Source organism: Chlorocebus sabaeus, chromosome 2 (assembly GCF_047675955.1).
Source record: "Chlorocebus sabaeus isolate Y175 chromosome 2, mChlSab1.0.hap1, whole genome shotgun sequence".
NCBI classification, from domain to species: domain Eukaryota; kingdom Metazoa; phylum Chordata; class Mammalia; order Primates; family Cercopithecidae; genus Chlorocebus; species Chlorocebus sabaeus.
In genome coordinates this window covers 33,645,497-33,660,560 of record NC_132905.1, presented here as the reverse complement: position 1 = coordinate 33,660,560, position 15,064 = coordinate 33,645,497, and the positions used below count along the sequence as shown (strand labels likewise).

Sequence of the window (15,064 nt, the reverse complement as noted above, 5' to 3'; positions counted from 1 at the left end):
TGCATTAACAGGAATATGACTGATCTCCATGGATATGGAAAGATATACAAAATAGAATCAGTGGGGGGAAAAAATTATAGAACCATACAATGGGAGACCAAGTTTTAAAAACTAGGTATGTATATATGTGCTTAGAGCATTTCAGGAAGGGGTATATTAAGAAATTTATTTGGAAAACCTTGAGAGGTAAGCTGGAGTGAATGCACACTCTCCACTCCATGCCCAAATGTTTACTTTTCACTTTATACCCTTCTGTTTATTTTTTTTTTTGACCAGCAGCATCAACTTTTTAAAAAAGGACCGAACAGGCCAGGCTCGGTAGCTCATGCCTGTAATCCCAACACTTTGGGAGGCCAAGGTGGGAGGATCACTTGAGCCCAGGAATTCAAGGCTGCAGCGAGCTATGACTGCCACTGCCACTGTACTTCAGCCTGGGCAGTAGAGCAAGACTCTGTTTCAAAAAAATAAAATAAAAATAAAAATAGGCCGGGCACGGTGGCTCAAGCCTGTAATCCCAGCACTTTGGGAGGCCGAGACGGGCGGATCACGAGGTCAGGAGATCGAGACCATCCTGGCTAACACGGTGAAACCCCATCTCTACTAAAAAATACAAAAACTAGCCAGGCGAGGTGGCAGGCGCCTGTAGTCCCAGCTACTCGGGAGGCTGAGGCAGGAGAATGGCATGAACCCGGAAGGCGGAGTTTGCAGTGAGCTGAGATCCGGCCAGCCACTGCACTCCAGCCTGGGTGAGAGTGAGATTCTGTCTCAAAAAAAAAAAAAATAAAATAAAAATAAAACAAACAAACAAACAAACCAAATCATTTGGTTTGGCCAAAACCTTCTGATCTGAGCTTTGCTTGGCAACCACTCCCCAAGATAAAGCTTCATATATCACCTCACATATTCACTGTCAAGGATCAAGAACTCTAGACTACTGGACTCCCCAGTCAACATTCCCACTACCAAAAGTGCCTAATCTTGGAGGCTGCTTCAGGTCACCCTCTCTTTGTCCCTCATTTCCAAGAGTCTTTTTTTTTTTCCCCTCCAACCACACTCACTCTACTGGTGATCTCAAACAGCCCGCTGATTTTAAAGATACTGTCCAAATACTGACTCCCAAATTTCTATTTCCATCCAAGACCCACTCTTAAACTCTAGACACACACATGCATCGCAACTGCCTCCTCAACAGCTCCACTTGGATACTGAGTAGATATCTAAAACTTGCTCTTCCCATAGTCTTCCAACTCAGCTGATGGCATGTCCATGCTTCCAGTTGCCCAAGTCCATACCTCAGAGTTAGGGAAAGTAGAGTGTGACCCACCATGCCAGCTACCTAGAAACTAAGGTAGATCTGGGTACTGGGATTAAAGATATCACAAAATCATTACAATGTTTTCTGAAATGTTTAAAGTTAACTCATTTTAATTCCAGGATTTGGATTTCAACGTTTTAATTTCTTTGGAATATAAGTCACCTTTTGCAAGCTAAAAAATAGAATCAAACTAAGGTGATCTAGTCCTCTAGGCATCCAGGCTGATCCTTGGAATCATGAGAATGATGACATCATACAAGGTGCTAGCAATAGGGTTATAAACTCGAAATAATAACCACTTATCTATATGTTTCATTAGGAAACAGCCAAAAGTCCAGCCATTAAAGGAATAATCTACAGAACATTTTGATTTACAAGGGACAAAATGATCCAAATTGTATGCTGTCCAATCTACTGGTGAACTGGATCAGAATGGGCCAAGGGCTGTTAAACAGAGAAAGTATTTACATTTTGAAAACTTGCTCCGCAGGAAAAAAAAAAAATTCCTGGTTGCTGTCAGTAAGAAAGCAAGTAAAAAACCATTACAGATGAACTCAATGATCTTTGATTTTACTAAGGCCTTCCACTGGAACATGAAGGTAGGGATAAGTGTAGAGGATAATATACTCAGATATTTTTATTTTTTTTATTTTTTTTATTTATTTTTTTTTTTTGAGATGGAGTCTCGCTCTGCCGCCCAGGCTGGAGTGCAGTGGCCGGATCTCAGCTCACTGCAAGCTCCGCCTCCCGGGTTCACGCCATTCTCCTGCCTCCGCCTCCCGAGTAGCTGGGACTACAGGCGCCCGCCACCTCGCCCGGCTAGTTTTTTGTATTTTTTAGTAGAGACGGGGTTTCACCATGTTAACCAGGATGGTCTCGATCTCCTGACCTCGTGATCCGCCCGTCTCGGCCTCCCAAAGTGCTGGGATTACAGGCGTGAGCCACCGCGCCCGGCTGATACTCAGATATTTTTAAAATAAATTACTTAGTAAGAAGAAATTAGCCATACTACATTCTTCCATTTGCTACAAGAGGAAATTGGCAATGAAGACTATTTAAAAGAAATGCTCAGCTCTACAGAGGGTGGTGGCAGGCAACACTTTTCCATTACAGAATAACCTCTATTCTTCCATGATACATATTCCTGTGGAAAAACTTGTCAGGAGCTCTTGCCAGGGCCAAGGGATGAAAAACAGAGCATGTCCTAATTAGCTACTGTAGGTTCAGTTAACATCTTTGGGAAGGACCCATAAAATCTGGCCATTATTTTCTTAAACATCTGCAAGCAGAAGAATTCCTTAGTCCTTAGCTATAGTTTCTGCTAGGTATCTTAAAGCTGGGACAGTTCCACTGGGACTCTTCTCCTCAGCTATTAGGTGGGTACTAGTCATCAAAGTCTGGAATGTCATCATAGGAGTAACCACGGTAGCCTTTGGATGCGTAGTAAGCGATGCGCAGGTGGTAAAATCCCGGTAGGAACACCAGAATGCCAATGATCAGGACTGGAACGGCCCGGTCTGCCCCCTGGTGGCAGAAGGAGGCAAACACATTAGTACTGTAAGAGTTACACATTTTAAAATAAAGTCTCATACCTAATCCTTAGATCAGTATTTTATACTCTTCAGTACATTTTGAGTTGTATACTACCGAGGGAAAAGGTTTCCTCCTGATTATAAATTGAAGAAAAACTACAAAGTACTAACAATTATAAAGAAAAAAATGACCCATTCTCATCCAGATATTTTAGCTTTTCCTTTTTTTAAAGCTCTTAGTTGTAAACACAACATACTCTGTGTCCTGTGGCCAATATTATTAAAACTTCTTCATATATTTAAGCTGTAAGGATGTGTAACATTCCACTGAAAGACATGCCACAGTTTTACATAACTGCCCCACATACAACTGCTGGACACTTTGATTGTTTTTCACCTTTTGTAATTGTACAGCTACCACTACAATAAACTCTGTGTTTTTCTCAGAATTTCAGGGTTTTTTTTCTTTTTTCTTTTCTTTTTTTTTTTTTTTGAGGTAAGAGTCTTGCTCTATTGCTCAGGCTGGATTACAGTGGCGTGATTACAGCTCACTGCAACCTCAACTTCCAAGGCTCAAGTGATCCTCCACCTCAGCCTCCAAGTAGCTGGGGTTACAGGTGTGAGTCACCATACCTGGCTAATTTTGTATGTTTGTTTGGTAGAGATGAGGTCTCACTATGTTGCCCAGGCTGGTCTCGAACTCTGGGGCTCAAGAATTCCTCCTGCCTCAGTCTCCCAAAATGCTGGAATTACAGGCTTGAGCCACTGCACCTGGCTGGCTGTGTTCCCTGTTGTGTGTTAATTATAGTCAGAATTGGTTCAAGACAACTTAGATACTGTGTATGTGGGGACAGCCCATGAGAAAGAACCACCAACTACTTTAGGTTTCTAAGGTTTCATATTGAAGCTCAACAGGAACTCCATCCAAACATAATGTAAGAAGGAACTGACTTATGAGGCACAGTGACCCCACACATATAACAGAACTGCTATTTCTCTCCAAACACTGACAATACGTCCATGGCACTGCACAGCTACAATGACAGCATGCTGCTCCAGCTACAGCCCTTTACCAATCAGGACCCTTGCATGCCAGGCTCAGCCATGTTGTTCCAAACTATTACAGGGCAAACTGTCTAATATCTCAGAGACCAAGTTTGTCTACCTGCCACCACCTCCCTTATAGGAACTATGGAAGTTTACTGTTGCTCAAAGGAAGAAAAACATGTTTTGCCAACAGAGAACAAAATGCAAATCTTTTTGTTCTTTCTGCTGGAATCTGCTGTACTAGACATGAATATAAAAACAAAGATTCAACCAGGAAAAAAACCTAAAATCCGAATAGACAAACAAAGAGTAATGAGATTGAGGCCGTAATAAAAAGTCTCCTAGCAAAGAGAAGCCTGGGACTTGATAGTTTCACGGCTGAATTATACCAGTTAAAGAATTAATACTTGGCTGGGCATGGTGGCTCACTCCAGTAATCCCAGCACTTTGGGAGGCCAAGGCAGGCAGATTGCTTGAGTTCAGGATTTCAAGACCAGCCTGGTCAACATGGTAAAACCCCGTCTCGACAAACAACACAAAAATTAGATGGGCATGGTGGTACATGCCTGTGGTCCCAGTTGCTAGCGAGGTGGCAGGATCACATAAGCCTGGGAGGCAAAGGTTGCAGTGAGCTGAGATCGCACCACTGAACTATGCCTGGGTGACAGAATGAGATGCTGTCTCAAAAAAAAAAAAAAAAAAAAAAAAAAAAAAAAGAATGTTAATCCTACTGAAACTATTCTGAAACAGAAACAGACATGGAGAGAATACTTCCAAACTCATTCTATGAGGCTAGTTTTACCGATACCAAAACCAGGTATTGATGCAAAAATCCTCAATAAGGAGGATAATACTAGCAAACCAAATTCAACAATACATTAAAAAGATTATTCATCAGGACCAAGTGGGATTTATCCCAGAGATGCAAGGATGGTTCAACTTATACAAATCAATCAATGTGATAAAATCATATCAGCAGAATAAAGGACAAAAACCATATGATTATTTCAATCCATGCTAGAAAAGCATTTGATAAAATTCTATATCCAACGGGTGCAGTGGTTCACGCCTGTAATCCCAGTACTTTGGGAGGCTAGGGTGGGCCTCACACTGACCATAATTAACACACAACGGGGAACACAGCCATAGGGGTGCAGTGGCTCAAGCCTGTAATTCCAGCACTTTGGGAGGCTGAGGCAGGAGGATTGCTTGAGCCTAGGAGTTCAAGACCAGCCTGGGCAACATAATGAGATCTCATCTCTAACAAACAAACAAAAAAACTAGCTGGCTATGATGACTCACACCTGTAACTCCAGCTACTTGTGAAGCTGAGCTGGGAGGACTGATTGAGCCCAGAAGATCGAGGTTGCAGAGAGCTGTGATCACACCACTGTACTCCTGGACTGCTTGAGTCTAGGAGTTCGAGATCAGCCTAGGCAACATGGCAAAACTTCGTCTATATAAAAAATGAAAAAAAAAATTAACCAAGTGTGGTGGCACCTGCTTGTGGTCCCAGTTACTTGGGAGGCTGAGGCTGCAGTGAGCCAAGATGGTGCCACTGCACTCCAGCCTGGAAGACAGAGTGAGACTCTCTCTTGAAAAAAAAAAAAAAAAAAAAAAAGAACATACACTAGGGAAAGAACCAGTCTCTTCAATAAATGGTATTAGGAAAACTGGATATCCATATGCCGAAGAATGAAACTAGACCCCTCAAATCTCCTACCATATACAAAAATCAAACGAAAACGGATTAAACACTTAAATGTACGACCTAAAACTATGAAACTACTACAAGAAAACATGGGGGAAACTCTCCAGGATGCTGGACTGGGCAAAGATTTCTTGAGTAATGCCCCCAAAAGCACAGGCCATCAAAGCAAAAACAGATAAATGAGATCACATCGGGTTAAAAAGTTTCTGTACAGCAAAGGAAACAATCAACAAAGTGAAGAGACAACTCACGGAATGGAAAAAAATATATGCAAAGTATCTATCTGACAAGGAATTAACAACCAGAATATACAAGGAGCTCAAACTCTATAGGAAAAAAATCTAAAATAATTCAGTCAAAAATGGGCATTTCTCAAAAGAAGACATACAAATGGCAAATAGGTATAAGAAAAGGTGCTTAACATCATTGATCAAAGAAATACAAATCAAGACTACAATGAGATATCATTTCATCCCAGTTAAAATGGCTTTTTAAAAAATATAGACACGAAGTCTCACTATGTTGCCCAGGCTGGTCTCGAACTCCTGGGCTCAAGTGATCCTCCTGCCTCGGCCTCCAAAAGTGCTGGGACTACAGGTGTGAGCCACTGCACCCAGCCACAATGGCTTTTATCCAAAAAAACGGGCAATAACAAATGCTAGCAAGGATGTGGAGAAAAGGGAACTCTGGTACAATGTTGATGGGAACGTAAATTAGCATAGCCACTACGGAGAACAGTATGAAATAGAACTACCATATGATCCAGCAATCTCACAGCTAGGTATATACCCAAAAGAAAGGAAATCAGTCTGTCAAAGAGATATCTGCACTTCCATATTTATGGCAGCACTATTAACAACAGCCAAAATTTGGAAGCAACCAAAGTGTTCTTCAACAGACAAATGAATAAAGAAAATGTGGTACATATATACAATGGAGTACTATTCAGCCACAAAAAAGCATGAGATCCTGTCACTTGCAACAACATGGATGAAACGGGAGGATGTTATGTTAAGTGAAATAAGCCAGGCACAGAAAGACAAACTTTCCATGTTCCCACTCATCTGTGGGAACTAAAAATTAAAACAATTGAACTCATGGATATTGCAGAATGATGGTTACCAAAGGCTGGGAAAGGTGGGGGGAAATGGGGATGGTTAACGGGTACAAAAACATAGTTACATAGAATGAATAAGCTCTAGTATTTGATAGCACAAAATGACTAGAGAATCATTTATTGTACATTTAAAAATATAATAACTAAGGCTGGATGTGGTGGCTCACGCCTGTAATCCCAGCACTTTAGGAGGCCCAGGCGGGCAGACCACTTGAGGTCAGGAGTTCGTGACCAGCCTGGCCAACATGGCAAAAATCCGTCTTTACTAAAAATACAAAAATAAGTCAGGCGTGCTGGTTTGCCACTGTAGTCTCAGCTACTCAGGAAGCTGAGGCAGCAGAATCACTTGAACCCAGGGGGCGGAGGTTGCAGTGAGCTGAGATTGTACCACTGCACTCCAGCCTGGGTGACAGAACAAGACTGTGTCCAAAAAAAACCAAACAAACAAACAAACAAACAAAATATATATATATATATAAAACTAAAAGTAAGCCAGGCGCAGTGGTTCATGCCTGTAATCCCAACACTTTGGGAGGCCAGGAGTACGAGACCAGCCTGGTCAACATGGCGAAACTGCGTCTCTACTAAAAATACCAACATTAGCCGGGTGTGGTGCCGCACGTCTGTAATTCCAGCTACTTGGGACGCTGACGCACAAGAATAGCTTGAACCTGGGAGGCAGAGGTTGCAGTTAGCTGATATCATGCCACTGCACTCCAGCCTGGATGACAGAGTGAGATTCTGTCTCAAAAATAAATACATAAACAAATACATACATAAATAAATAAAAGTATAATTGGAATGTAACACAAATGATGAATGCTTGAGGTGAAGGATACCCCATTTAGCCTGATGTGATTATTATGAATGCATGACTGTATCAAAATATCTCATGTATCCCCTAAGTATATACACCTACTACGTCCCCGTAAAAATTGGAAAAAAAATCGACCAAAAAAAAAAAAAAAATTGGCCAGGTGCAATGGTTCACACTGGCAATCCCAGCACTTTGGAAGGCTGAGGCAGGCAGACTGCTTGAGCTCAGGAATTAGAGATCAGCCTGGGCAACACAGTGAAACCCTGCCTCTGCAAAAAATAAAACAAACAAAAATAAATAAAAAATAAAATTAGCTGGGCTTGGTGGCACACACGTGTAGTCCCAGCTACTTGGGAGGCTGAGATGGGAGGATCACTTGAGCCCAGGGAGGTAAAGGTTGTGCCACTGCACTCTAGCTTGGATGACAGAGCAAGATCCTGTCTCAAAAAAAAATAGACCACTGGGAAACACACACACACACACACACACACACACACACACTAGAGCCTTGGCTAACATTTTTAACATCTCACAGCTTATTCCCACATGCCCATCAGCTTACCCCTTTGCTGATGTAGCCTGACAGCAGGAGGGAGCCTATAATAATGAGAAAGGCGCCGATCAAAAACAGCACAGTGGCAAGTGCGATGGCCTTATAAGGGATCTTAGGAGGAGTTTTCTTAAACTGGAAGAGAAACAGAGACAAAAAAAGACAATGAAGAACGTTATGCAAATACCTGGGTTCAAACATTTAATTAATTACTTTTAATTTTTATGGGTTTTTTTTTTTTTTTTTTGCTTGTTTTGAGACGGAGTTTTGCTCTTGTTGTCCAGGGTGGAGTGCAATGGCACGATCTCAGGTCACTGCAACCTCCACCTCCTGGATTCAAGTGATTCTTCTGTCTCAGCCTCCTGACTAGCTGGGATTACAGGTGCCTGCCACTACACTCAGCAATTTTTTTGGTATTTTTAGTAGAGACAGGGTTTCACCTTGTTGGCCAGGCTGGTCTCGAAGTCCTGACCTCAGGTTATCCGCCCGCCTCGGCCTCCCAAAGTGCTGGGATTACAGGCGTGAGCCACAGCGCCCTGCCTAATTTTTATGATTTTAGAGACAGAGTCTTGCTTTGTCACTCAGGCTGGAGTGCAGTGATGCAATTATAGCTCATTGCAGCCTCAAACTCCTAGACTCAAGCAATTCTCTTGCCTCAGCCTCTCAAGTAGCTGGGACTTCAAGCATACGCCACCATGCCCAGCTAATTTTTAAAATTTTCTGTAGAGACAGGGTCTCACTATGTTGCCCAGGGTGGTCTCCAACTCCTGGGCTGAAGGGAATCCTCCCGCCTCTGCCTCCCAAAGTGCTGGGATTACAGGTGTGAGTCATCAAGCCCAGCCTCAAACACTTTAAAACAGGGAGGAGAGCTCACACCTGTAATCTCAGCAATGTGGGAGGCTGAGGCAGGCGGATCACTTGAGCTCAAGAGTTTGAGACCAGCCTGGGCAACATGGTGAAACCTCATCTCTACAAAAAATACAAAAATTAGCTGGACATGGTGGTACGTGCCTGCAGTCTCAGCTACTTGGGAGGCTGAGGTGGGAGGATGGCTTGAGCCCAGGAGGTGAAGACTGCAGCCAGCTGAGATTGCACCACTGCACTCCAGCCTGGGTGACAAAGCCAGAGCCTGTTTCAAAAACAACAACAACAACAACAACAACAACAAAAACAGGAGGGTAATTAAGAACCAAACTAGATGCTTTATGTGTCTTAAGTATGTCCTACCACCCAGTGCAGCTCTGAGAAATAAAAGGGACTGGCAAGAGATGCAAGAGATGAAGCTCTAGTTATTGCTCTCACAGTTACTCAAAGGAATCTCAGAGGAATGTCATTCACTCTAGTTTGAATCTCATTCCATAAATCATTCATTGTATCATAAGAAACTTTTTATAAACAAAAACAGAACTGACTTTATGGTCATTCATTTATTAGACATATATTTATTAACTGCCTGGCACATAGATGGCTGTACTAACTTATGGGGATTTAACAGATCCTGTCTCTACAAAAAATTTTAAAATTAGCTGGGTGTGGTGGCACATGCCTGTGGTAACAGCTATTAAGGAGGCTGAGGTGAGAAGACTGCTTGAGCCCAGGAGGTCAAGGTGGCAGTGAGCCTTGACTGTGCCACTGTACCCAAGCCTGGGCAAAAGGGCAAGACCTTGTCTCAAAAAAAAAAAAAAAAGAAAAGAAAAAGAAAAAGAAAGGAAGAAAAGGCCAGGCACGGTGGCTCACATCTGTAATCCCAGCACTTTGGGAGGCCAAGGTGGGTGAATGACTGGAGGTTAAGAGTTTAAGAACAGCCTGGCCCAACATGGTGAAACCCCATCTATACTAAAAATACGAAAATTGGCCAGGCATGGTGGTGCACACCTGTAGTCCCCCAGCTACTAGGGAGGCTGAGATATGAGAATCGCTTGAACTGGGAGAGGGAGGTTGCAGTGAGCCAGGACTGCGCCACTGTACTCCAGTCTGGGCAACAGAGCAAGACTACATCTTAAACACAAAACAAGAGGCTGGGCGCCGTGGCTCATGCCTATAATCCCAGCACTTTGGGAGGTCGAGGCAGGAAGATCACCTGAGGTCAGCAGTTCGAGACCAGCCTGACCAACATGGAGAAACACCATCTCTACTAAAAATACAAAATTAGCTGGGCAAGGTGGCGCATGCCTGTAATCCCAGCTACTTGTGAGGCTGAGGCAGAACTGCTTGAACCTGGGAGGCGGAGGTTGCAGTGAGCCGAGATGGCACCATTGCACTTCATTCAGCCTGGGCAACAAGAACAAAATTCTGTCTCAAAAAAAAAAAAAAAGGAAAAGAAGGCAATTTCAGTTTATTCCAAACCATTAATTGTTTGTTCCACGCAGCCAGTAAACCTGCCTTATGAACAAACTCAATTCAAGGTTAAGATTCAGAGACAAATTTTCTAAGGTTTGGCTCATGGTTGTGCCTGACCTAAGGGCTGGAAGCTTTCCAGATCTATTTTTATCTTTCCTTCAAATGTGGGTCCAAAGAGTAATTTATTTATTTATAAAGGATGGGTTCCTGCTACTTCCTCGTTGGCCCTGGTTCCACCTAGAATATGCTATTGTAAGGGGAAGTGCGTAAAAGGAGATGCTATAATAGTATTGACTAGTTTATAAATGGTTAAGGTAGGATACAAATTTAATAAATACTCTGTTTCACTTACTATTTATCACAAAGAATACCTTTAATAAATTGGATCTCATGACATCAGGAAAGAAGGAAGATTCCTACAATCTGCTGGCTTTAGCAATAAGTTTCTCCCTTAAAAGGTGAACTGGCTTTGACTAAAGTGTAAATAAACACTGATAAAAAAAATTCCACCTAACGAAAATTTTAAAGTTCCTTAAAAAAAAAAAACTCCATCTTAACAAAACACAATCTAGTTAGTTTCTGAATAAAGTAAATAAAACCTGTAACTGCAAGGCTCTGGCATTACAACTAAAAATTCTTAGAGATGGACAATACTGGAATTGGTTTGAAACTACCCTGCCACAGCCCTCTTCTGCAATTATGGCTGAAAAGGTCTCAGAGCTCAGTTTTCTTCTTGTTGCTCCCTCTAATCCCTAGGGAGAGTTAGCAAACCCTCCATTTGGAAGGTCTTTCGGCTAACTCAACAGAAACACAGCCAGCCAGTCTTGCAGTTCTCGTCTGCATTTACCTGAAGGTCAATGTAGCCATCGTCTGTGCTGGAGAGCCTTGAGTATTTCACCTTACTACTGGGGATTCCAGTAGCCAGGTTGGTACGGGACGGCATCATAACACGCTGACACAGCTACGGTTTGAAAACAAAAAACCCTGTTATTGTCTGTAGGTGACAATGGTGCATTACAGCCAATGAGTTCAGGATTATTAGATGCTCTGCATTGGAGTTCTGGGCTGCCATGTCAGACTAGCAATGGGCAATTTACACTTCACTGCTCAATTTTCATTGTGTCAGAGGCATACGCATATGGAGAACCAGATATGCCTCTGACACAGTGAAAACATTCTCACTATATATTAAATATCTAGTCTGGTCTGTCCTTGTAGAATGACAGTGAAGACACTCACCAAGAATCACATTCCAGTTTATTTTGGCACCAAGATTCCCTGACTTTTAATTTTTCCAAAGTCACATAGAGACTAGGTAGAATAATGAGGACTTAAATCCAGGTCCACCTGACACCACAGTATTGCCTGTCCCCCTGCTCCCACTTTTAAGAAAAAGCAAGAGGAGCACATACTCAAATGATTCTCTTGTTTGACAGGGAGGGAGAAGAGGGCAGGAAATGGAATACACTCAAATCAACATTTTGCCTATTGCCCCTCGATAGAGATCAACCCTTTAATGCAAAAGATCTGTAAAGTTTCTTGCCGTAAATTTGTGGGTTTTTTTGTTTGTTTGTTTTTCTTGAGACGGTGTCTTGCTTTGTTACCCAGGCTGGAGTGCAGTGGGTTGATCTCAGCTGACTGTAACCACTACCTCCCGGGTTCAAGTGATTCTCCTGCCTCAGCCTCCTGAGTAGTTGGGATTTTAGGCATGCACCACCAGGCCTGGTTAATTTTTGTATTTTTTAAGTAAAGACTGGATTTCACCATGGTGGCCGGGCTGCTCTCGAACTCCTTTTTTTCTTTTTCTTTGTGATAGAGTCTCACTCTGTTGCCCAGGCTGGAGTGCAGTGGCGCGATCTTCGCTCACTGCTGCTTTCACCTCCTGGGTTCAAGCAATCCTCCTGCCTCAGCCTCCTGAGTAGCTGGGATTACAGGCATGCACCACCATGCCTAGCTAATTTTTGTATTTTTAGTAGAGATGGGGTTTCACCATTTTGGCCAGGCTGGTCTCGAACTTCTGACCTCAAAAAAAAACAAAAACAAAAACAAAAATAAGCCAGGCACAGTGGCACATGCCTGTAATCCTAGCTATTTGGAAGGCTGAGGCACGAGAATCGCCTGAGCCTGGGAGACAGAGGTTGCAGTGAGTCGAGATTGTACCACTGCACTCCAGCCTGGGCGACAGAATGAGGCTCTATGTCAAAAATAAAATAAAATAAAAATAATTTTTTTTATTTGTCCACTTTTCCTCCATAAAGTAACAAAGCTATATGATCAAAATGGATAAATATATTTTAGTCAAAGTTTTAAAATTCTAAATTCAAAAACATATCTTTAAAAAAAGAAAACTGGCCGGGCGCAGTGGCTCACACCTGTAATCCTAGCACTTTGGTAGGCCGAGGCAGGTGGATCACGAGGTCAGGAGTCGAGACCAGCCTGGCCAATATAATGAAATCCCGTTTCTACTAAAACTACAAAAATTAGCCAGGCATGGTGGAGGGTGCCTGTAGTCCCAGCTACTGGGAGGCTGCGGCAGAAGAATCGCTTGAAGCCAGGAGGTAGAGGTTGCAGTTAGCTGAGATCGGGCAACTGTGCTCCAGCCTGGGCAACAGAAAGAGACTCTGTCTTTAAAAAAATAATAATAATAAAATGAAGTATTTCAATAAGGGCATAAGGGCAACATAAAAAAAGGACTAGTTTTTCTCTGGGTTGGCATCTTGAAAATTCATCATTATCATCATCACAATAATGGTGGTTAGTACTTAACTAGTCTTTGTTAGATGCCAGCTGTTCTAAGTACTTTGAACATACTTAATTCCAAAAATTAACAAATTGTTTTCTTTTTTTTTTTGAGACGGAGTCTCGCTCTGTCACTCAGGCTGGAGTGCAGTGACCTGATCTCGGCTCATTGCAACCCCCGCCTCCAGGGTTCAAACGATTCTCCTGCCTCAGCCTCCCAAGTGGCTGGGACTACAGGCGCCTGCTACCATGCCCGGCTAATTTTTGTATTTTTAGTAGAGACGGGTTTCACCATATTGGCCAGGTTGGTCTCAAACTCCTGACCTTTTGATCCGTACGCCTCGGCCTCCCAAAGTGCTGGGATTATAGGCGTGAGCCAGTGTGCCCGGCCCAACAAACTGTTTTAAGTGGCTTGCAGTCAATGTAAAATAACTAGCATAATTAAATAATTGGTGCTAAATATTAGTGTCCCTTTTTATTTATTACATCCTGGTCTAGAAATCAAGTACTGAAAAATGAGCATAATGCTAATCTCTATACTTTTCAAAAAAGATTGGATCAAACTGCGTCAAATACTAGGTTTTTAGTGTTGTGATCCCGACTGCATTTAATTCTATAAAAGTTCAAACTACCAATATGTGTGGTTTTTGAAGGAATTTAACCACATCTAACTTGCACTTAGACTTTTTTGTTAAGTACGTCCTGACATCATTCATACATCCGCATCAAAACAACACATTGCAGGGGCGTGAGGGAGAGGGGAGACGAATGTTTACTCTTGGCAAAGAGGATTCTAAAAGAGGGGAAAAAGAAAAACGAGCATTTTCAAAGTATCAGTCTTCGTTCCCAACAGGCTTTTTATCAGCTCACCACTACCCTCAAACTCCCTCAGCACCTGAATGTTACGAGAGTTCTAAAAGCATCATAAAACGTTTGGCACAGTGCCTGGCATTACGTGTCTCTACATACGTTACTCTCCTGCCCGTCTTCAGACCTTGCCAGAGAGCTAAATAAGAACCGACGCGAATTTAGACGTAAAACAAACTGTGCCAGGGAGGACGAATGCCCCACACGGATGACTCGGAGCTTGATTTCGGCGGGAAGCGCGGTCTCGGACACGCCCAGAGCCCAAAAGGACGGTTCTGTCCCCACCCCGTCGCACACACGCCTTACCGGAGCGCCGCGCCAGGCCGCCCGCACACCCAGAGCTCGCCCACGGTTGGCAGCGCCCGAGGTCGCATGGCACGGCCCGCTTAAGGGCCACTCAGCCCGCCCCAGCCGGGATCAGTGCGCCGGAAGTGGCGTACCGGAAGCAGGCGCGTCGGAAGTTGCGTCGCCGGAAGCGTTTGTTTCCTCAACCAGCTTCCCGGGCTATCGCTTACCGAGTATCAGCTGCGGGAGGCACCGGGGCTGCACGGGTCGAATGCCGATTCGTGGGTTTTGTTTAGGCAGCCGCGACCTGTGCCCGCCGCCGGCTACCTCCACTGTGGCGGGCGAGCACCTAGGGTCCTCGCCCACCTGGGTCACCGTCAGGCCCAGGGCAAGCCAGCTACGTGGTCTCTCCCTTCCTCAGAACAGGGGCCAGGCTAGAGAGCGCCATGGCTTCCCAGGGAGGCAGAAGCCGAGTCCGTCGCAGCCTCAGGACCAGCAGTCAGTGCGGCCAGATATCCGCTGCAAGGCGCTAGCCTTCAGCCTTCCACGGGCGCTCGCCGTCAACACCCCACTACTACACTTCCCTTGAATAGCATATTTGTCTGTGCTGTCAACACCCCGCTATACTTCCCCTTGAATAGCTCCACAAACTTGTGCTTATTTTCAGGCCTTGTCCAGGTAAAAGGCCTGCCCACAAGGGACATTTTGCTGCACATGAAGCTTTTTAGAAAGTTGTTTATTAAG

General features: G+C 43.7%; 1 protein-coding gene across 2 annotated transcripts; it reads right to left on the bottom strand.

The window, feature by feature from the left end:
* Nucleotides 1-1,407: 1,407 nt before the first annotated feature.
* TMEM230 (transmembrane protein 230) lies at nucleotides 1,408-14,457 on the bottom strand. 2 transcript variants are annotated; one of them, XM_008018955.3, is made up of 4 exons: nucleotides 14,342-14,457; nucleotides 11,277-11,390; nucleotides 8,102-8,224; nucleotides 1,408-2,839 (listed from the first exon to the last, which is right to left on the bottom strand). In XM_008018955.3, the coding sequence occupies exons 2-4, from the start codon at nucleotides 11,373-11,375 to the stop codon at nucleotides 2,699-2,701; spliced, it is 363 nt and encodes a 120-aa protein (XP_008017146.1). In that variant the 5' UTR covers nucleotides 11,376-11,390; nucleotides 14,342-14,457; the 3' UTR covers nucleotides 1,408-2,698. The 2 variants fall into 2 exon arrangements, with proteins under 2 accessions (XP_008017146.1, XP_037846615.1); XM_037990687.2 differs by lacking the exon at nucleotides 14,342-14,457 and adding an exon at nucleotides 14,138-14,270.
* Between the last annotated feature and the right edge of the window lie 607 nt (nucleotides 14,458-15,064).

Excerpts from the sequence above, each read along its gene's own strand:
- TMEM230 (XM_008018955.3), bottom strand. The coding sequence starts at position 11,375 with ATGATGCCGTCCCGTACCAACCTGGCTACTGGAATCCCCAGTAGTAAG. Across the intron at positions 8,225-11,276 it reads ATGGCTACATTGACCTTCAG|TTTAAGAAAACTCCTCCTAA; the intron begins GTAAATGCAGAC and ends TTTCTCTTCCAG. Across the intron at positions 2,840-8,101 it reads CAGGCTACATCAGCAAAGGG|GGGGCAGACCGGGCCGTTCC; the intron begins GTAAGCTGATGG and ends TTCTGCCACCAG.